Source organism: Dermochelys coriacea, chromosome 21 (assembly GCF_009764565.3).
Source record: "Dermochelys coriacea isolate rDerCor1 chromosome 21, rDerCor1.pri.v4, whole genome shotgun sequence".
Lineage (NCBI taxonomy): Eukaryota > Metazoa > Chordata > Testudines > Dermochelyidae > Dermochelys > Dermochelys coriacea.
Window position 1 is genome coordinate 9534203 of NC_050088.1, and position 20856 is coordinate 9555058.

Genomic DNA, 20856 nt, shown 5'->3' on the forward strand with positions numbered 1-20856 from the left:
GATACTCGCAAAGGGTCAATTCACCTGTCAGTAAGCAGAGGGTTATCCATTTGCATTAACAGGAGTCAGGTGCTAAGGGTTTTGCGTCGTATTTGCAAGAAATGTGAGAGAGCAAAGGAGCCATATGTCAGATCAGACCATTGGTTCATAACTCCAGTATCCCATCTCTGGCAGTGGCCAACATCTGATGTTTTAGAGATAAACAGTTTCCAAGTCCACACACATAATGCAGCTGGCCAGTTGTGCAATGCCACACAAGTTCCTTCCTGACTCCAAGCCAGGAATCAGCTTCTGCCCTGAAGCATGAGATTTAGTTGCTAGAATTTTAGTTGCATAATTACAAATGTATTTATAATCTGATCATAACATTATCCAGCATTTTGAAGGGGGATTCAGGAGTCTGGGAATGAAGAAGAGACCTGGCTGCAAAGAATCTTGCTAGGGAGTTCATTGTATTCCTAGGCCAGAGAAACATTCCTTGGCCAGATCCAAGAGTGAAATAAGACACTGGCTGTATTAGTCATAGCTGGGACTTGCTCTTTATTCCAAGGTGACAGCTGATGGCAGTAACAAAACAACTCCCTAGATACATTGTTTGGCAGTGATCCTTCTCCTATTTTTCCAGCTGTAACTACCCTTACTCGATAAATAAATACCCCCCACCGACAGTGATGTGCAGAGCCAGCTTTCCTTCTCTCAGCCCCCTTGGCCCATCAGCTGTCTGCTCCTGCTCTTCCTCCCCTCTTTGGGATCATGCCTCATACTGCAAAGATTTCCGAGGGGTCCTTGTCATAGATATAGTTTAAAGGTAAGGATAGGTAGAGAGATTGGAGGGAAAGAAGGGGGAGCGTTTTCCCCTATAAAACCTTTTAGCTTTGTGCAAGAAGCTGGTCCCAGTGTATTTCTTTGGCTCCATACCAGACAACTGGTATTAATTGTCTCAGGAGAGAAGCCAAGATTTGAATCTACTCTTCTCTATTGTCATTTTGATATCGTGCCTATCACCATGTTATCTAGGCATTATATAAAAACCTTTAGATAGATAGATAGATAGATAGATAGATGATGAATGTATGGCAAAGAGCTTGCACTGGCGTTGTCAATGCTGTACATGTTGGACCATGTTCTGCTCTCAAGTAGGAAGATGCAACTCCCTGTAGTTTCAAAGAATGCTGCACCCATGTAGCATTCTTTGAAACTACAGGGAGTTGCAGTAGCTGAGAGCAGAATTTGATCCTTTCTACAGATGCATAGAGTACTTCAATCTCCAGAGATGTCTATTCCATTGCAGGCTTGGAAGGATTCGTTTTTTATTGGTAAACACCAATTTCACCAGACACACACAAACCAATGAAAAAATTGCCATTGATAATAATTGAAATTTACAGATCAACAGAGGAAGGAAAATGCTGCTTGAGCTCTTATTAGTTTAAGGATATTTGTACGTTTTGACCTATGATGGTGACAATTTGTGGTTTAATGGTTATAAAGCTTTAACTTTCTGAATCTTGTCTACTGCCATTAAATAATTATCGTCTGACCACCCCTCCCCCCATTTTCTGACTGCCCCAGTAATTTCTCCAACTGTGAAAATTGAAATTCATAAACATTTTAAAAATGCTTAAAACCCATTTGTTTGTGCAGCTGAGAAAATGTAAAATGATAAAAATTGAAAAAACCATGCTTAGAAATAAACATTGATATTATCCCGTCAAAATTATAAAACAAAAATATAAAAGTTTGGCCAAGCATAGGTTTGTATATTGCACTCATCACTGTGTAGGTGAGCATTGTCCAGCAGGGCATTGAACAGTGTGACTACCATCTGTCATGTGTTTGTTCTTTTGTCCTCTCCAGAGGGGAAGAAGTGTGTACAATGGGTGGAGAATTTTTTTATATATATAAAATACACACACACACACACGCTTCAGAATAGCAGCCATGTTAGTCTGTATTCGCAAAAAGAAAAGGAGTACTTGTGGCACCTTAGAGACTAACACGTGTTACTCTGTGTTTAGAGAAGTCAAGGTCAAAGAAGTGCACCTTGCACTTGGAGAAGAAGTGATGGGGTTTGTCTTGGTCCTTAGTTCCTATGGGAGTTCATTCCACAGGGCAGATCTACACTACTGCTTAAGTCGATGTAACTTATGTCATTCAGGGGCATGAAAAAGCCACCCCTCTAAGCGACGCCAGTGCCAGTAGCCTAAGCGCTGTCCACACCAGTGCTACGTCGGTGGGAGACGCTCTCTCGCTGATATAGCTTCTGCCTTTCATGGAGGTGGAGTAATTATGCTGATGGCAGAGCTCTCACCCAACAGCATAAAGCGTCTTCACCAGATTAGCCCTCAGTCTTGGGTTGGTCCCTATAGTGGGCCAGCTGCCTCCCGTGTGCCCCCTCTTGGCTTAGGGTCCTTCTACAAGAATCCTGCCTCCATTTTCCCTCTTAGACTGTTCAAGAAACTGAAAAACGCTTTTGTCCATTCCCATCCCTTCTCGGGTTGTGCTTTATTAAATTAACAAACATTAAAATAAAGTTTCAAAGTCCATCCAAAAAGTCCATCCAAACAAAAGTTTCTCATGATTCTATGATTCCTCTTCATAGGCCTTCCTGCCTGGGGTCTTTCCTGCTTTGGCAGGCCACTTCCAGGCCCTCCCTGGCTGGTGTTTCAGTTCTGACATTCACGCCTAGCAATCTCTAATCCCTGAGCATTGCCCCCTTTGTTGCAGCCTTTTGCTACTCTTTATAGGACAGTCACCCAGGTGTGGCTCACTCTGTAATCAGGGATGGCTAGCCCCAGCCCTCCAGCCTTTCAAGGGTGAGCCACCTGGTTACAGTCCTCAAGAAAGCTCTTTCTTCTGTCCAGCAAGCTTTACCCTTATGGCAGAGTTCCACTGTGTCATGTAATACCTTTCACCAGTGGAAAGGACTGATGGCAAGGTTGGATCAAGGTGAGGAAACAAAGTACAGGGCCAAATTTTCAAAAATAGCCACTGATTTCAGGTGCCTTGATTTGTAGATGCTCATTTCACCGTGGGCCTAGTTTTCAGAGGAGCCAAGCACCTGCCGCTCCTACTCACTTTAGTTGGAGTCATGGAAACGCAGTACCTCTGAAAATCAGGCCCAAGATGGGGCGCTCAAAATTAGAGGGCCCTTTGGAAACTTTCAGCCCTACTGAATTAAATGCATAGAAACCCAGCCTAGTGTCTCCCAGGGAGGAAAAGGGAGTCCCTGCTGTAGTTGAGATGTGGCTTCCTCCATAAGCATTCTCATGGCCAGCCATCTGGCCCCATCCTATTGGCATATCACCTCTTTCCCTCCCTGTGGAAGGCAAGATTACCACATCAGCACGAGCAGGGGGTGAGCAGTTTCGTTTGTTCTAACCTGTGCATTGAGGAGCTTTTTTCCACAAGGTTCAATAGGTTCCTTGGAGCCTTTCACAGAACTAGTGCCTAATGCCATTTCCCCCTTCCTTCTGAGTTCCGTGCAAAAGCCATGGGCTCTAGCCAGGGTCCCTTGAACCTTTCCCAGCCCTTTTGCAAACTCAGAACCACAAAGAATGGATTTTTTTTTTTTGCAAACAAAAAAATCTTGGTTTTATTAAAAGCAAACACAAGTCTCTACCTCTGCAGTTCAAACTACACTACCCAAAATAATGCCCTTCACCCCTACAATCAGCTGCCAGTAAAAAGATCCATTAAAGATCCATACATGGTTTTATTTCATAAAAAAAATTGTAAATCCTCTCTAAACAGAGAACATTATATCCTAGACAGCAGAAGGAAAGATCAGAATGGGGGAGGTTGGGATGGACCTTCCTCTCATAGGGCTGCCAGCCTTCCAGGATTGTCCTGGGTTCTCCAGGAATTAAAGATTCATCTTCAGTTAAAGATTATGTCATGTGATGAAAACCTCCAGGAATATGCCCAACCAAAACTGGCAACCCTATGCTCTAAGGGTGTGTCTACACTGCAATTAGACATCCACGGCTGGCCTGTGCCAGCTGACGTGGGCTCACAGGGCTTAGGCTAAGGGGCTGTTTAATTGCAGTGTGGTTCATTTCCCCCCTTCCACCTCGCAGGATCCTAGACCCCAGGCTCTAGTTCATGCCCAAACGGTTACACCGAAAGCACTCTCTCACCTGAACAGTCCTTATGGGCCTATTTGTTCCATGAATCAGGCACCACTTCCGCTATCCTGGAAAATGCCAAAGTGGTACTGCCTGGGATTTTAAAGGAGTCAGGTGCCCAATTCCCACTGAATTTCAATGGGATTTTGGCATCTAACTCCCTTGTGCACCTTTGAAAATCCCAGCTGCCGTCTGGTAGTTTAAGGCACAATATTTAGAGGGGCTGGTTTGAAGGTTTTACAAAGCATATTAGCAACATAATTGTGTCAGTACATGTTTGGGGAGGTTGTTTTATTTCAGTGAATACAGAGTGGGAGGGGGGTTGTGGGGAGAGGTATTTTGGAGGTGGGACAGATAAACATTTCCTTTCTGTACAGTTATTTGCACTCCAGTCATTGCAGAATTATACAGGGGCATGAGAACCAAGAAGCACAATAGACTAAAAGCAGATGAACCTGACCATTTTCATTTCACTGGCAGAGAGAAAGGCAAGTAATGAGCTAGATGGTGAGAAGTTAATGGCTAATGGTAAAAAGTCCAAACTGAGTCCTATGCAAAAATTAAACAGCAAGAATGGCAAAAAGCCATTAGGTTTGTAAAAATTGTCCTGTTTTAATCATCTCAGGTGTTTTTCATCACACAGGTGAGAATTTTTTTTTAATGTATGCGAGCAAATTCTGCTCTCAGTTGCACTGATATAAATCCAGAATAACTCCATTGTCTTCAGTGGAGGGACTCTGAATTTACAGTGGCATAACAGAGCAGAAATTGGTCTATGAGATTTAACTTGTTAGTGTCCCTTTAAGGCCACCATACAGCTGTAACCCCAAAACCCCAGCATTGTTGGAGAAAAAGAGAGGCAGGGATTCTCAGGTTAAAGGTGTATGGTAACCTTAAAGGGACTTCCCATTGCATTGTGCAGAATTTTCCCCATGCACCCTTTGCAAATGATATGTATGTTCAGGTGCCCATCTTAATAAAATTAACCACCCCCAGGCTATCAGCTCTTGGTCCACCACATCAGGATGGGTTGGTTTCATAGAATGACCTTATTTCACCGGCTTCTCTCTTTGTCTTAGTCGCTCTTTCCTTTTTCCTCCTCAGGATTGTCCCTCCAGATGCAGAAGGTGAGAGAAGAAGCCAAGGTCAGCCAGGCCAGGTAAGGCACCATCAGCATTGTTGCCATCTTGTTAATGGGGTACCAAGAGTACATGGTGCCAAGCACCAGGCCATATAGGCACAGGATGTCCACCAGAGCCTGAAGAAGAGAGAAGGAAACGAATGAGGCATCGACCACTGGGATCGTATTCTCCCTATGCACTGTAAGAGTAACTTATCGAAGGCAGTCCAGCGAGAGTAGGGCTGTTATGGATTCTCCTGTTGACAGTGTATTTTATAGCCTGATAAGCCATCCATGAATACTGTGGCCCCCTTGAAGTTCAAGGCCCTGCCTCTGGTTGGACTAGGGTGTGACACTCAAGGAGGCTTATCTCTCGCCGTAAATTCTTAACAGAAAGATGCAGCAGCCAGAACACTGGCTCCCTAACCGCCCTGCTTTTCGGGTCAGGAATGCGAGGGACTGATAACACGGGTTAGAATCAAGTGCGGTGTGAGCAGACGCAGAGCTCTGCTAAAATGCCTTTACAGTTGACAGAGGGTACAGCACTATCTGGTGCTCGCTGTGGACCCTCCTAAAGGCTCCAAACCAGTGGCGCAGGACACAGACAACACAAGACAAATATGCACAGACACGTTACCAGTTTTAGCTTATGAGCTCCAAAGAATAGGGGAGTCCAAGCCCAGTTCAAGGCAAGCTGAGCCCCATAGAGGCCCAGCGGGATGATGGCTTTGCTGTTGAAGCCCCCTAAGTCATTCCACACCAAGTATGAAGCATAGCTGTGAAGAGGAAAATCACAATTAACATTTTGCTATCCCACCTGGCTTCTCTCCATGATGCTGTGGGATCAGGCACTATTCTACCAGGAGGCACCGGATTTTGCTCCATAGAATTCTTATTATTGGAACACAGCTCCAAGGGCAGATCTCACCCTAGCCAAAGGCAGCTCTTATGGCTTGTCTACACTGGGTTTTGAGGGTGGGGGGCAGGTTGCACCAATGTAGCTACACTGATGCAGCCCCTAGTCTAGATATACCACACTGGTGCAAAAGTGACTTGCAGTAGTGGGTTTGCTCCAGCGCAGCATTGATGCACCTACATCTGTGGCCTGGCATCATCTCAGACTCATGATCTTTCTTATCTATTTAGGCAATAAGTTCATCTGGCAGGGAATGTCTCTGTGTATGTATACAGTGCCTTGCACATTGGGATCCTGATCTTAGCTGGGTTCTCAAAGTTCTACAGTTGTCATCGTGATCCTCAGTGCAAAATAAACCCAGTGTAGACAAAGTCCCCTGCAAAAATGAAAGTTCCAGGTGGAGCCGATGAACTCAGCTCAGTACCTAGTGGGGTGTTATGTTCCTCTTCTGAAAATAAAGGTCCCTTTCCTGCCCACTTGGTCTATGAGAAGGAAAGCTCCAAACTGAGCAATGGAGGAGAGTGAAGTAATGTCTCCCCTAGAGATAAAGACCCACAGAAGCAGGGAAGGAGTAGTACACGGAACCTCACCCCATGCTTGTGTACAGGGAAGGAATAGTACACAGAACCTTACCCCATGCCTGTGTACAAGGTAGTCCACATGACAGGGAACATTTTGTTGGGTGGACGCCAAGAGGGTTTCTTCAGGCTTTCAAACCAAATTGGTACTTCCTTTCGTGTCAAGAACCAGCCGAGAAATCCCCCGATATGAGGCAAGGCAGAGAACCCAAAAGCATGAGCCCACATCCCTCCTTACTGGATTGAACTGCACTTTGGGTGGCTGATCCAGGCCTTTTGTAACTGAAAAGCAATAAGTGAGCATCATTTACAAAGGACATTGGTTATTTCCATATTGACCAAGACCTTCCAGGTCTTTGCTTTACTCTAATCCCCACTCCCTGTCATTGCACTGGCTGCTGCAATTTCATTATTTACCTAATGTGGCTGCACTGAAACCATCCTTAGAAGACAGGACTGAAGTCACTTTTCTCAGTGCTTGTCGAAATGCCACAGCTCACGGAGTGGGCAAACTCTCCTGCATGTATGCTGCTAGACCTCTCAATACAGCTTTTATCTCTCTGCTGTATGCTGCTCTCAGTAGGAAAAAACAGGCAGTTTGTCATGGGACCTCCATTTTCTTCTCTCTTCATCTAATCTCTCACCATATATTTATATTTTAAATAAACATCTGTAGTGAGCATTTTTTCATCACAATATTTCAAAGTGCCTTACTAACATTATTTAATTCTTCTTGCACTCCTGGAAGGCAGAAAGGGATTATTATCCCCCCATTTCGCAAAGGGGTAAACTGAGGCACAGAGGGGTTTATTGACTTGTCTAGATCATACGGTGATTCCCTTCCAGATCCAGGCACAGAACTAAGGAATGTCGAGTCTCAATCCCCTGCCCTAGCCATTACATACGCCCTCCCTTTTTAAAGACAGTCACATAGTCGTTACATGACTATGGGCAATGTCTAGCATCAGGGCTGAGTGTTCCCCAGTCCTCAACATGCTTCTCACCCTCAGGGGCAGATTGATATGTGCCTGTCTAGCCTCTCAGTGGACCAACCCTTTTCTTTTTGGATCCATTCATAACTTTAAACCCAATCTCATTAATCTGCAGGAACATGTGAAATGTTCTTCCTGGCAGTAAAAGATCATACCTATCATGCTTAGCATCACTGTGGGAGTCTGAACAAAAGACTTCAAAAAGGTGGTTGTCTTTGGCAATGTAAGGGCGTGGGCGGGAAGAGGTTCAGAATACATCTTTCAAAAAAAAAATGTCCCTTGGTAGGGGTGCTGGAACAATTTCTATAGTGAGAGTGCTGATGATGGAAACCATGTATTTGGTGTTTGTTATTACTACTTCAAGGCAGGGGGTGTGGCAGCACCCCTTGCATACCTAGCTGCAGCACCACTGTCCCTGGGAATCCATCTATTCTGTTACTTTGCACTTGTCGGGGGACATAGATCAGGAGAACAGCACTGACCTGAACAGTCTTCTCAGTTTCGGACTTTGATTCAGAAATAACGCTGACAGCCTATACTCATTATTACTATTATGCAAGAAAAGGTCATCTTAAAAACCTGGAGCCAGCAAGCAAAGGTCTGCATCAGTAAAGACCAAATACACATAGGCGTCATAGCAAATAAACAAGTCCTTTACCAGACAGTTTATGGACCAGAAAACCTGCCTTGCGCTGAGCAAAACAAGAGGAGTTGATCCTAATTTAAAATTATATAAGGGCACAGGCTGCATTTCAATTTCTCCGCAGCAAAGCAAATTGTTACTGCCAGGGTTTGCAAAACAAACAAACAAACACTGGAAATACTAGGCTAATTTGTTACAGATTGCTGAAGTAACTAAGGGATGAAACAGACACTTCATTGTCATAACAGTCTAATTTGGAATACAGCTGCTGATACCGACAAGGATAAATCTATAGGAACAGCAGCCTTCACTCACCTTCTCCCAGCTGATTTTCCCCCTTCGCCAGGAAAACACAACAAGCAAACAGATGGATTTCTGAGCCTCTGGCTCTGTTCCTGCTTCTACACAATGAAGAAATTGTCATCGGAGTTACGTTGAAGTAGCACAGAAAGGGGCGTGTGTGTGAGTGTGTGTGTGTGTGTGGAGCCTGTAGTCTGAAAGAATTACTGAGGATCCCTTCAGTGGTGTTTGTGTAACTGTCTGCAGAGGGCGGATCCAAACTGTCAAATTCACACACATTCAGGCAGTATGTGAGAATCTACATCTTTGCTTGATGCAATGAGGGAATCCCTCTGTGTGTGTGTGTGTGTGTGTGTGTGTGTGTGTGTGTGTGTGTGTGTGTGAGAGAGATTGTGTTTATTCTGTTTGTGTATGTGGTGTAAATGCATTGTGTACGAGAGACCATGTGTTGAGTATTTGAACATGCGTGAGTGTTTGTGCATGTACGAGTGTGTATGTGTATATGAGTGTTATGTGAAGAACTTGTATGTCGGTGAGAATGTGTCCTGTATGTGGGATTGTGTATTTGTGTGCTAGTGCATTAATGAGACAAATGGCCCGATCCTCATCTGGTGTAAATTGGAGTAACTATGCATATCAAGAGAGCTGTGCTCATTTGCACTAGCTCAGGAGCTGGCCCAGTGCAAGTCTGTCTTCTCTATGTACAACAGTGTGTGAGTGAGAGAGAGAACATGCTCTCTGTGTGTGAATGGGTGTCTGCAGTTTTAATCATCTATGTACTGCATATCAGAACATTTATTAACCACAGGCTCTCTGTGATCTCCCCTCCACTTCCCTCTTAGCCAAAAATTGGCAAAAGCCTCTTGAATCTAAAGTAAAGACATTACAAATGCATGTTAAATGGCAGAGGGAGGGAGGGAGAGACCTAGAAATCATTAGGAGGCTGTCTGCAAGGGATGGAGAATTAAACACTAATTCACTTCCGCTATGGGTCATTACCTGAATTTCATGGTCTGAAGCAAGGTTAATATCTCTTGGGGGAGTGTAATATTTCCATTATAACGCAGACCCAGTCAGATCCTTTAATTTTATTGCACTCAGAAGGAGCAGAAGAAAATTACTGTTTTGCAAAGGGTGGGGAGAAACCCAGATTCTTAGTGTACGTCTACACTGTGCGGCACTGAGTCTCAAAGACCAGGTCAGATGACTCAGGCTGCTGGGCTAAAAATAGTGTAGATGTTCAGGCTTGGGCTACAGTCTGGGTTTTGAAACCCTCCCCACTCACAGGGACTCAGAGCCCAGGCTCCAGTTGGAGACCGAATATCTACATTGCAATTTTATAGCCCCGCAGCCCGAACCCCATGAATCTGAGTCAGCAGACCTGGGTCAGCGGTGGCCGCACCATGGGTCTTTTATTGCAGTGTAGTCATTCCCTTAGCTGCTGTAAATCAGCGTAGCTCCATTGAAGTGTTGTGTTTCCATAGGGTAATTAAATTATCACTGTAAAATAAGACATGCAACACATACATTAATTGAACAATAGCCACTTGCATCTCATTTTTGGAGCCCACCCCGATGAAGATGGAAACGGAAAAGCCCATCATTCAACAATGCTGCTATTGTTCATGACAGAGTGCGATCAGCCGGTTGGCTGCTGATGTTTCACTGGAGTAGAAATAATGCAGAGCACTGGCTCATGCTTCCTTCATGACTACACTGAAAAGTACCCTGTCAACAATTTTTAGCTGCCAGTGTTTCCTTCCTAGGGACAGGGTGCAAAAAGATCACTGTTCAGAGTAATCTGCTACTTGATGGATTTCTGTATAACCCAGATGATACCTAGGCCTGGTCTGTCAAATTCCTATCCCACTTTACAGATTAGGATGCTGGTGAAATTAAATATTTCATCTAAAATATTAATGGCCCAGTTCATGAGAGCCCTGGCTTCACTGGCACAGAAGCTATAAAACCTCTATAACTGGCCATGGAGAATTTCCCTGTGTAGGTATATAGCTGGCATAATGGCACTATGTGACTCCCCCAGCAGCTTCCCATGTAGGGGTTGTTTTGGGGACATTTCTGGAGAAAAGGAGCATGCAGTGAGCCTGCCTTCAGAGCTGGGCAGCTGGAGAGTGGCACCTGCTGGCTGGGAGACCAGCTCTGAAGGCAGAGCCGCCGCCAGCAGCAGTGCAGGCTCAGTCAGCAGCTGCCACTCTCCGGCCACCCAGCTCTGAAGGCAGCAGCACAAAAGTAAGGGTGGCAATACCATGACCCCCCCACTAAAATAACCTTGTGACCCCCCTCCCCCGCAACTCCCTTTTGGGTCAGGACTCCCAATTTGAGAAACACTGGTCTCCCCCATGAAATCTGTATAGTATAGGATAAAAGCACACAAAAGACCAGATTTCATGGGGGGAGACCAGATTTCACGGTCCGTGTTGCGTTTTTCATGGCTGTGAATTTGCTAGGGCCCTATTCATCAGCCAGTTTAAATCCTCAGCTAGTGTACACAGAAATAGCTCCATTGACTTCTACAAAGATACGCCGATTTATACCAGCTGAGGACCTGGTCCTGTGCATTTGGGATTTTTACATTTCTTTCCCTGCTATTAGTTTTTCTTTCTCTCTTTGACACCCTCTGCCTTTCTGCCAGAGAAAGGATCTTGGGCAAGTCAGAACAAGGTATTGTTTACAAAGCAGCCTTTGTCAGTGAATTCGACTCACAGCAAGTATGAGCCAGAGCCAAGGGCGTAGACAACATTTTTTATTTGGGAGGGTTAGTTAAAAATAATAAAATAATAGCTTATGAATATCACTTTAATGAGCAGTTTTGTGCAATCACTAAATGTGTCCTTTTTTTAAAAAGTGTGCTAAATAAGCTTCCATTCCAAACTCAATGTTTCCTTTGTTTATTAATGCAATCCTTACATTTTTTAGAGGCCTAAAGCCCCTCTAAGTGCCCAGCTGTCAGTGTCATGAACAAGCGGCTTTTACAGGAAAAAGCAAAGCTGTTCTGCATGTTTTTGCTGGGCCCACAGCACACCAACCCAATTGGTCCATTCAGAGAGAATATTTCCACCTCGTGTTTTATGGCAGCATTTGCAAACCCAGGCTCCTACATTGTACCTTTGAGTGCGCTACATGTAAAGAAGCCTTTGTACCAGCCTCCTGCGTTTGGGACGGGCACTAAGCAAGTCAAAATTAATTAAAGGAAGCACCAGCACTTTAAGATATTGTGGTGGGTAATCTTATGAGTCGCATCACGGGAGAGGAACAAAGGGAGGGTGGAAAGCCAGAGCCTGATAGAGTCTAATAGAATTACTGCTAAATACTTAGCCCATCAGCGTTGCTGTTCGTGATTTGCAGGATTGGTGGCCCTGGGACGGCCAGAAAAGATCTCCCTGGTGCTAGTCTGGGACCTATTGGACTCTCCCCAGCTCTCCGGCTCAGAGGCCCTCATCAGTCCTCTTGTTTACTGTGGGCCCCATGGGACCCAGATTGTTCCAGAAGCCCTGCTTGCTGGTGTTCAAGCATTGTTCAGGGAATGCGATCCAGGCCCAGGCTTGGATCAGTAACACTGACCTCCTCAGCAGCAAGACCTGACATCCCGTCTGGGTCAGGGAAGGGATGAGAGCAGAGACCACCAGTGATGAATGCCAGATACACCTCTCTCACTTCAGGTCAGTGCGTTTCTTCTGCCTTCCCAAATGTCTGCTTTGCATCACCATACTTAGCATCCCAACCAGCTTTCCGACCTGTGGGAGCAGTTAGGAAGCAGTGTTATCTAGAGATTAGAGCAGGAGCCTGGAACCTCAGGACACCTGGATTCTAGTCTGAGCTCTCTCACTGACTCGTGGTGTGAGCTAGAGCAAGTCATTTCCAGCAGCATTTTCCAGGAGGGTGTCTAAAATCAGGCACTTAAATCCATATTCAGAGAGTTGAATTAGTGGCCTGACTTTCAGAGTGCTAAGTACCCAGAGCCCCATTGGCTTCAATGGCTCAGCACCATTTGAAATGAGGCTGCTTATCCAGCTGTTTAACTGGCCTTGTACCTCAATGTAACTCTATATAATGAGTATTGTGGTGCTTGGTCCTTTCCTGAGACACACTTCAGAGCAATAAGAAAGTCTCCATCATGTGCTGGTCTGTAAGGAATCTCACTGCAGGGCCCGGAATCTGCTGGGGCAGAAAACAGCTGCTCCTTGTGGGCTGGAAGGCCAGGAGGAGATGCGATCCCTATGGGGATCATAACACTAACCTGCCTCACTCGTGCCGTGGGAGGCTGGGCTGTGAGATGCTTTGAGATTCCCAGCTGGAAGACGTGTGGTTCTGTTCATAATACTGGAGTCAGTGCGGTTTCATTGGCATGTCCAAGAGCCGCATTTGGTTCTTATAGCCCTTTACCAAAGCCCTGAGTTATCCTGTCCCCCTTTGATTTCAGCTGTCCACACTTTGGCCCTGATTCTGCAATGCAAATCGGGAATAACTCCAGTGAGATTCATGGTGTAAATCCTGAGTGAGAACAGCATCCGAGTCCTTTAGTGCAGGGTTAGTATCCATGCAGAATGCGCCAGTGCCCTGATTTAGCACAACTTCGGTCACCCTATAGCATTGGGCAGATATAGCAAACAGTTTTCTGTGACTCTTCCTCCCAGTTCTTATACACACTTGCTTTGCCTGGGTTCACGCCTGTCTTGTATTCACTTCCCTCAAATGGTCTAGCGAACAAGTTGACTGTCAGGGATGTCCATGAACAGAGCAAATTTCAAGCAATTGGGCAATTCCCAGAGATGGAATTGTGAATTTGTAAAATACAAGTGTAACACACCCTGCCACAATGTAGTGCTGTCTCCTTTCATGGAGGTTTATGAGCCCATTACTGGGTTCGTGCCAACAGAGTTGGATCTTTTCGCTCAGGCAGGACAGGCTCATGCTTTTAGACCCAGACCTCCAAGGTTCAATCCCAATCCCGGGGCATCGGGTCACATTACACAGGTATGCACCTTGACTATCTGATACAAAGAGTTATGCGCATCCAATCAAAGAAGAGGAGGATACCATGTGACCCATGTCGACGTTCAAAATGTTCTAAATTTTAAATGCTTCCAAGAAGCCACTTGCAAATCAGCAACACAGCAAGAATTAGTCAAGGATACTGTTCAGAGAACGTTATATAAAACATTAGATAAAACGTTATCTGTTTATGGATGATTCATGAGGAGGAAAAGCAAAATTGGTCTAATAAATAATCTGTTAAGAATTATTCTCCCAGTTTTATCACTAATGCACTGTTGCTATAGGGTACATTAGGGATCTTTATTGTGAATCATTGAGGAATGCAATATTCCTATTTCTGCTGAGAGATCAAAGTCCACTTATCTCAGTGCTCCCAGTTCCCAGGGGATCATAGGTATCAGAGATAGGAAAGAAGTATGAGATTGGTGAATCCATTGCTGTGCATGAGAGAGGGAGCAGGTACTAGATATTACACTGACATTACACTGAATCTCAGCCAAAATGCTGAGGTTTTTCCAGGCAGGTGACAAAACTACAAGTGTCAAGCAAAGAAAACTCATCCGTGACTTGAGAAGTTGTATTTATTTTATTGCTGTTAAATAATATTATGATGACAATAAAAATCAGTGCAGCATTCTTGGCTCGTGCCAGCTCTTGTTTCACTTCCCAGTAACAAACCAGAAAAGCCCACAGACTTTGACCTGTGCCTAGATATGAATGGCTAGGGGCTGAGAAGAGTGCATTTCCAAATGTCATGCCCAGGGAGTATCTTTCCATGCACCTCACTGGGTCTTTGGAACAACCAGAGAAGGGACAATTGTGAGAAAATTCTGACCATGATTTACATGGAGCCTGGTGCTGGCTAAGAAAGGACTTTGAGAGCCAGGACCTCAGCTGATGTAAATCAGTGTAGCCCCACTGAAATCAATGGAGTTGCATGGGTTTACACCAGTTGAGGATCTGACCTCGAGAGCATAGTGAGTGTGGATCCCCATGCACAATCAGTCGTGCTCAGAGTCATGCACCTCACTGTCAAGTCTCAGTGCTTTGATTCAAGGAACCTAGAGACCAAACAGGGCCTTTACTAGTGGAAGTCATGTTGTGATACTAGGCATCATGCTGAACCAGTGTCATTTAGAGCTTGACTGTAACCACTTTGCCCATTGCAGGCTGGAAGAACATGGATGGCAGCAGCTGCCAGTCCATTCCTCACCTCCACATAGGGCATGGAAAATGCCCTTTTCGCTCCTTTTGTTTCTGGAGGAAGCAGGTAGCCTCTGGTCTGCAGCAGTTTGCCTGACTCTGTGGTTTCTGTCAGTGTAACTGTTCTTGGCCATTCAGAACAGCCCATAGAATTAAAAAGTCTCTCTGAAGGGTGTCATCTAGTGATTAAAACAGGAGGCACTGGAAAACCAGACTCCTGGGTTCACTTCTGGGCTCTATTATTATTTATTATTTGTATTGCTGGAGTGCTCAGAGACCCTAGTAACACACCAGAACACCATTGTGCCAGGCATTGCATAATAGAACTCCAGAGTTACGAACCCCTCGGGAATGGAGGTTGTTTGCAACTCTGAACTGTTCATAACTCTGAACAAAACATTCTGGTTGTTCTTTCAGAAGTTTACAATTGAACATTGACTTAACACAGGTTTGAAACTACTGTGCAGAAGAAAAATGCTGCTTTTAACCATCATAATTTAAATGAAAGAAGCACAGAAACAGTTTCCTTACCTTGTCAAATCTTTTTTTAAACTTCCCCTTTATTTTTTTAGTTATTTACATTTAACACAGTACTTACTGAATTTGCTTTTTTATTTTTTTGTCTTTGCTGCTGCCTGATTGTGTACTTCCGATTCCAAATGAGGTGTGTGGTTGAGTGGTCAGTTCGTAACTCTGAGCTTCTACTGTATAAACACAGAACAAAAAGACAGTCCCTGCCCCAGGAGTCTAGGAGCATTATCTAGTGGTTATAGCAAGGGACTATGAGTCAGAGGACTGGTTTTATTCCCATCTCTCTCATGGACTCCCTTTGTGACTTTGGGCAAATCACATCTCTTCTCTGTGCCTCAGTTTCACCCGCTTCAGAATGGGTGCAATAAGTACCCACTTCCCAGGGGGTTGCCAGGGCTAACGAATGAATGGCTGTAGGATGAAAGGCATTGCAGAAGGGCAAAGTATTTAATATTTGCTAAGCAAGGGAAAAAAGAAACAGGTTCAGGTTTCTTTTCTTTATTATGATGAACGTTAACTGTTTAGTTTTATTGAGAGCATCGTTTTTTCTGAACTGCTGTTTTGACTTCTGTTTATTTTCTTTCTATTAGAGCCAATCAGAATGAAGAATGGACAGCACTGCCAATGAAGTCATTGTTACAAGGCACAAATAGTGTGAGTTCTATACTTCGGTCTAAATATCTACTCTTCCTGTTCAACCCAGCTACCTACCTAATCTAGTTACTTAACCTAGCTACCTACTTCATCTGTTTAGCCATCTCCTCTGTCTACCTGCCTGTGTACATACACAGTCCAGCACCCGCCTACCCAAACAGTCTACTGAACCTAGCTACCTACTTAATCTGTTTAACCTAATTTAATCTAGCTACCCTGTTTACGTGTCTGTTTTCACAACCCCAGCTAATCCCTGCCTTCCTACCCACTTAACCTATCTACCTACTTAATGTACTTCCTGTCTACCTTTATACCTAATTATCTATTTAATTCCCTAATTAATACTGTTTACCTACTTACTCTGTCTACATACGCTATCTAGCTAATCTACCCACCTAATCTATTCTAGGCATTTATAATGTGCCCATCACTGTAGCACCTGGGCAGAAATATCTGTATGTGCCAATCTGTGTTATACCTGAAGCACTGAGCCGCCCCATGCTGAGGGGGAGATGGTTTTCACTGTCCAGCATGCACCAGCCTGAGATTATTTCTCTGTGCTAATGAGCGTTAAGCTTCAGTGTTTTCTTTCACACGGCCCATCTGAGCTGCTGAGACCCAAAGATGCCATTTCCAGTGAGAGATCGGTCTGAGTAGCAATAGTTCAGATCTGGATCCAAACAGCCTCAAAACTCAGGGCAGCTCAGATCCAGAGGTTTCGTTCGGCCCATGATAGAGCTAAGAAACTAGTCACAATGCCCAGATCTGGGTTCAGACTTGCCCAGCATTCCTGGTTCTTGGATCTTGAATTCTGGCCCAGGCCAGCGTCTGTTTAAATTAGTCAAAAAAGAATCTTTAAAATGATGTGGCCTTTTATTTCTGTTGGTAACTTAATTAGGTGCAAGAGAAGAAGCCCAAGCTAGTGTTAGAAGCAGGAGGCAGGATGGATTACAGAGACAGTTGACTTTTTTATTAGGGCCATTTATCTTTTGTAAAATTTAACCTTCCCCTGAACAAAGAAAGTGAGTGGTGGCAGGGTAGCATGTGTATATTAAACGTCAGCTAAGTCAGTCGTTCAGAATGAGATTGCATGACCAGGAATACATTGTAACCTCACTTGGGTTTCACTGGGATGGCTCTGAAGTGCCAGCCTGGCAGCTCTGCGATAAAGATATTTATAGAAGATGGGAGCAGGGGCTGGGGGATATTGTAACCGCAAGGTTTCTGTAGGCTGTTAGCACTGGGAGGAGCCTGAGCCCCACTTCTCTGCACCAGCAATTGTTAAATGGAGCCCAGAACCCCTGATTCTCAGGGATTCATGCCATGCTCCACCGGCAGAGGGGATTGGCTTTCCCACCGGCTGCACCACCTCACACTCTATTGCTTCAACAACACCCAGTCTGTATCGCCAACTTTTATTACAGGGGTTCCAGAGGTAGGATCCCTAAATCCAGGCCTCTGTAACATGTTTCAATGGGGGTTGGAGTGAACAGGCTTTGGTGCTACAGTGATGGGTGCTATAGAAAACCCAGAGACAGAGAGATACCCTTGCAATGTCCAGGGGATGGGGATGTATTGAGCAGCTCTGATTCACAGCTAACCTGGCGAGAGGATGGTGGGCTTTGTTTTATATTCAGGCTAGACAGTTGCATCCAACCTCAGTGCCCAAAGCTGCGAGTTTTACGCTTCAGTCGTGCCCACCATACCCTGGCGTAGTGCAAACTAAGGCCAGCTTCAAATTTGGGGACCGTATTAATTGTATGCTCTCCCCACTAAACACGTGAATGTGTGTGTGGGGTGGGGGATGTACAAAAGACTGAACAATCCTGCCCCTGGAGTAGAGAAACAATCCCACTAGCCATGCAGAACTTTGTGAAGGGTTGGTAGCAGTGCTCAGTGCAGGTGGGGGAGGAATGTCCTCCAGTTGGCACAGGGGAACAGCATTAACTGTAGAGGCCCAGATCCTTAGCTGGTGTAAATCAGCGTCTCTCTTTTGAAGGCAGTGGAGCTATGCCGATTTACACTACTTGAGGATCTGGCCCTGTATGTAAGTGCAGGATGAGAGCGAGGAGGAAGTTGTTTCTGGCACAAGGGCAGGCTGCATTCGCGATCACTCCTGGCCCTGCATCAGGAGCCACACGTCTGAACTTCCATGCACCCTTATTCCCAGCCTTGACTCAGCAGTGCGGTATTACCAGCCGGGTACAAAGTCCTCCCATAGGCTGCTTTCGCTGACTCAGTCGCCACTCTGAAGCTGTTAGCGCTCTGGGGCTGATTTTGATCATAGCCTCATCAGCGTAAGGCCACTGGCTGCAGCATATTGGAACCGGTGTGCAAGAAACAGACACAGGCTCTCTGCCATTGCACCAGTAATCTCACAGCCAGGATGCGAGCCAGCCCTGGGAAGGCTGTTCCCCAGGGCACGCATGCACAGTTCAGCGAAATGACTCTTACTCTGCCCTGTCTCTCTCATTTTCCCCCTTGCTTCAGGGCCTGGAGATGAAGTATGTGGAAATCTTGAGATTCCAGGCCCCAGGAAGCGGATCTCCGGTGACCAGAATCTCTTCCACCCCTCACTGTAACAGGCAAGTATGGGGTCTGCTGAAGAGAGGTGATTTGTACCGTACTTCTAGCAGCTGCTGGACTGGGAGCAGTCTCCTTCTACTGAAAGCACTTCTGCCCCATTCCTTACAGCAACTCCGACTGGGGGAGGCAGGGACCGTGGTAGTCATGAGTTTCCCCTCCTAGCCTGTATTCCCCACTGGTTGACATAGGCTGGGACTGGCATATCTGAAGGCACATACCAGCCAAAGTTCTAAGGACCCATGAACTCAGATCAGGAGACTTGCACTCCGTAGCCACGTGGAAATCACTGGTGCAGAAACAAATCCATATCGATGGGGCTGGGAAGCAGTATCCTCCGTCTCAAAGGCGATGGTCCACCTCAGTATTGCCTGAGGGCACAATGGGCACAAGTAGTGGGTTCTGTGAATTGATCACCTCAAAGGGACGTGGTGGCTTCTATGACCCAGACAAGCCAGAAAGCTAGAGCTAAAGCAGAGCCAGTGATGGGCTGGGGTGCAGAAGAGTCAGTACACTGAGCTAGCACCAGACCTTCAGCTTCAGTGATCCCACCCGGTTGGGTGACGCTGAGAGAGCTATGTGTTTTCTCCCTTCCAAAATCCCCTGCGAGCTCTTTGAGCAGCTACAGGTGCTGCTGGACCCAAAGAGCATCAGTGGGAACAACTGGTGCAAGCTGGCATCCAGGCTGGGCATGTGCAGGATGAAAATCAGATAACTTGCAAGACTCATCTCAGGTTAAAGGAGCAGGATGGGATAGGGGAGAGAGGAGACCAGGTAGGACAAGGTCTCAGTGAGGGCAAGTACAGTACAGTACAGTACAATACTACTGCGTTTGTGTTAAACACTAAAGCAAAGGCCCTGTATTTGGATGCTGTTCTGTAGTAGTTTCATAATAAAAGGAGAGGTAGGGAAGGGGGCAGAACTAAACAGCAGGAGCCCAGAGATCTGGATTTGATATTCAGGAAAAATAATGGGGAAGACTGTGCATAGTAAATAATTAAAGTACCTTATAAGTGCTAAGTACCATAATTACAGCCCCCTGTGGCTTGTTCCATCCTACCTCCCATCACTCAGCTCCACCATGTAACCCCTCTCTCTCCACCATCATTTCATGCCTATCAGCTACTGGTAGATATTATTGCCAACCAGGCTAGCTCTTCACCAGGAAGCCAGTGGCAGCTCCGGGTCTTGTATGTGTCAGAAAAGTCCCTGTGTGGCCTGCCGCTGATAACACTGGCCACTTGGAATGATCCCTCCTCGTGTTCCTCTGTCATTGGTTTTCACCAGCAATTTCCCTGGTTGATTGTCTTGAGTCAGCAAGGTGTGGTCCTCTCAGAGATAAGATCCCCATCCTCCCAGCTGGTAGAGCCTGAGGGGGTGATGACACAACACATACTTACGCAGCTGTCCTTGGCCAGGCAGAGGGGGTGTCCTTGGGAGCCAGAGGGGGTAGTGCACCAGATCTCAGCCAGGTGGGAGACTGGGCCCAGAGGACAGCCCCACCTGTCTCATTCTAGGCTTCAGTAATTACTGGAATCCAGAGTTTGCTTGAGACTGAGCACCTGCAGCTCCCGTTGAAGCCAAGGGTCGCTGTGGGTGCTCAGCACCATTGAACACCAGGCCCCTATGTAACAAGTCTGGGAACAAGAGAGCCCGTGTGATGTTCTGGTCAGGCAGGCAGAGCCGGAGAGGCTGCCCTTACCGTGAGATGATGGAATTGCACTTTGGCTCTTTCATGCTGCATTGCTGGGGTTCAGGTGGCACAGAGTCCAGCTGAAAGGCCATTCAGGGCAAGTGACCAAGGTGGGAGGGGCACCTACCTGAGCATACTCTGGCATTTGGGCCCCGCACCTATAGGGCTCTGTGGGCTAGTCTTGCTGAAGGCATCAGCAGCTCCATGCTCCTGGAGCAAGAGGGGAATTCAAGGGCTGATTCAGGTCTCCTACTGGTGTGCATCAGGAGTAATACCACGGTGGGTGCTCAGCAGCTCTGAGAACCTAGTCGAGATTGCACATCCAAAACCGGAAGAATATGGAATCTTTGGCCACTGTTAGAAAATGTGGCTGTGTGTGCCAGGACCACTAAATGATCACTCTATGTGGTCTATTTGCCCCCTCCCCAAGCCAGCTTGGGGGATTTCACCTTCCTCTGCAGCATGTGGGTCCCTTGCCAGGATTCACTGGGTCTCTCTCC

The 20856-nt window shown here is 45.9% G+C and overlaps 2 protein-coding genes across 18 annotated transcripts in view; one reads left to right on the forward strand and one right to left on the reverse strand.

The window, feature by feature from the left end:
• Window positions 1-1293: 1293 nt before the first annotated feature.
• Window positions 1294-7300, reverse strand: TSPO2 (translocator protein 2). Its single transcript, XM_038380163.2, has 4 exons — window positions 7159-7300; window positions 6797-7023; window positions 5885-6023; window positions 1294-5385 (listed from the first exon to the last, which is right to left on the reverse strand). The coding sequence occupies exons 2-4, from the start codon at window positions 6967-6969 to the stop codon at window positions 5203-5205; spliced, it is 495 nt and encodes a 164-aa protein (XP_038236091.1). The 5' UTR covers window positions 6970-7023; window positions 7159-7300; the 3' UTR covers window positions 1294-5202.
• Window positions 7301-8884: 1584 nt separating this feature from the next.
• Window positions 8885-20856, forward strand: part of UNC5CL (unc-5 family C-terminal like) — a 77165-nt gene continuing 65193 nt past the window's right edge. For 4 of the 17 annotated variants that reach the window (XM_043500431.1, XM_043500433.1, XM_043500444.1 and 1 more), the window contains exons 1-5: window positions 8885-9010; window positions 12043-12356; window positions 14862-14962; window positions 16019-16080; window positions 18571-18665. In XM_043500431.1, the coding sequence (XP_043356366.1) occupies window positions 12304-12356; window positions 14862-14962; window positions 16019-16080; window positions 18571-18665 (311 nt within the window). In that variant the 5' untranslated portion in view covers window positions 8885-9010; window positions 12043-12303. Of the gene's footprint in view, window positions 9011-12042; window positions 12357-13117; window positions 13225-14861; window positions 14963-16018; window positions 16206-18570; window positions 19438-20856 lie in introns of those variants that run through there. The other 13 variants (XR_006276478.1, XR_006276480.1, XR_006276479.1 and 10 more) reach the window with 10 other exon arrangements.

Excerpts from the sequence above, each read along its gene's own strand:
- TSPO2 (XM_038380163.2), bottom strand. The coding sequence starts at position 6,969 with ATGTGGGCTCATGCTTTTGGGTTCTCTGCCTTGCCTCATATCGGGGGA. Across the intron at positions 6,024-6,796 it reads ACCTTGTACACAGGCATGGG|CTATGCTTCATACTTGGTGT; the intron begins GTAAGGTTCTGT and ends TCCTCTTCACAG. Across the intron at positions 5,386-5,884 it reads GAGCTCATAAGCTAAAACTG|GCTCTGGTGGACATCCTGTG; the intron begins GTAACGTGTCTG and ends TCTCTTCTTCAG.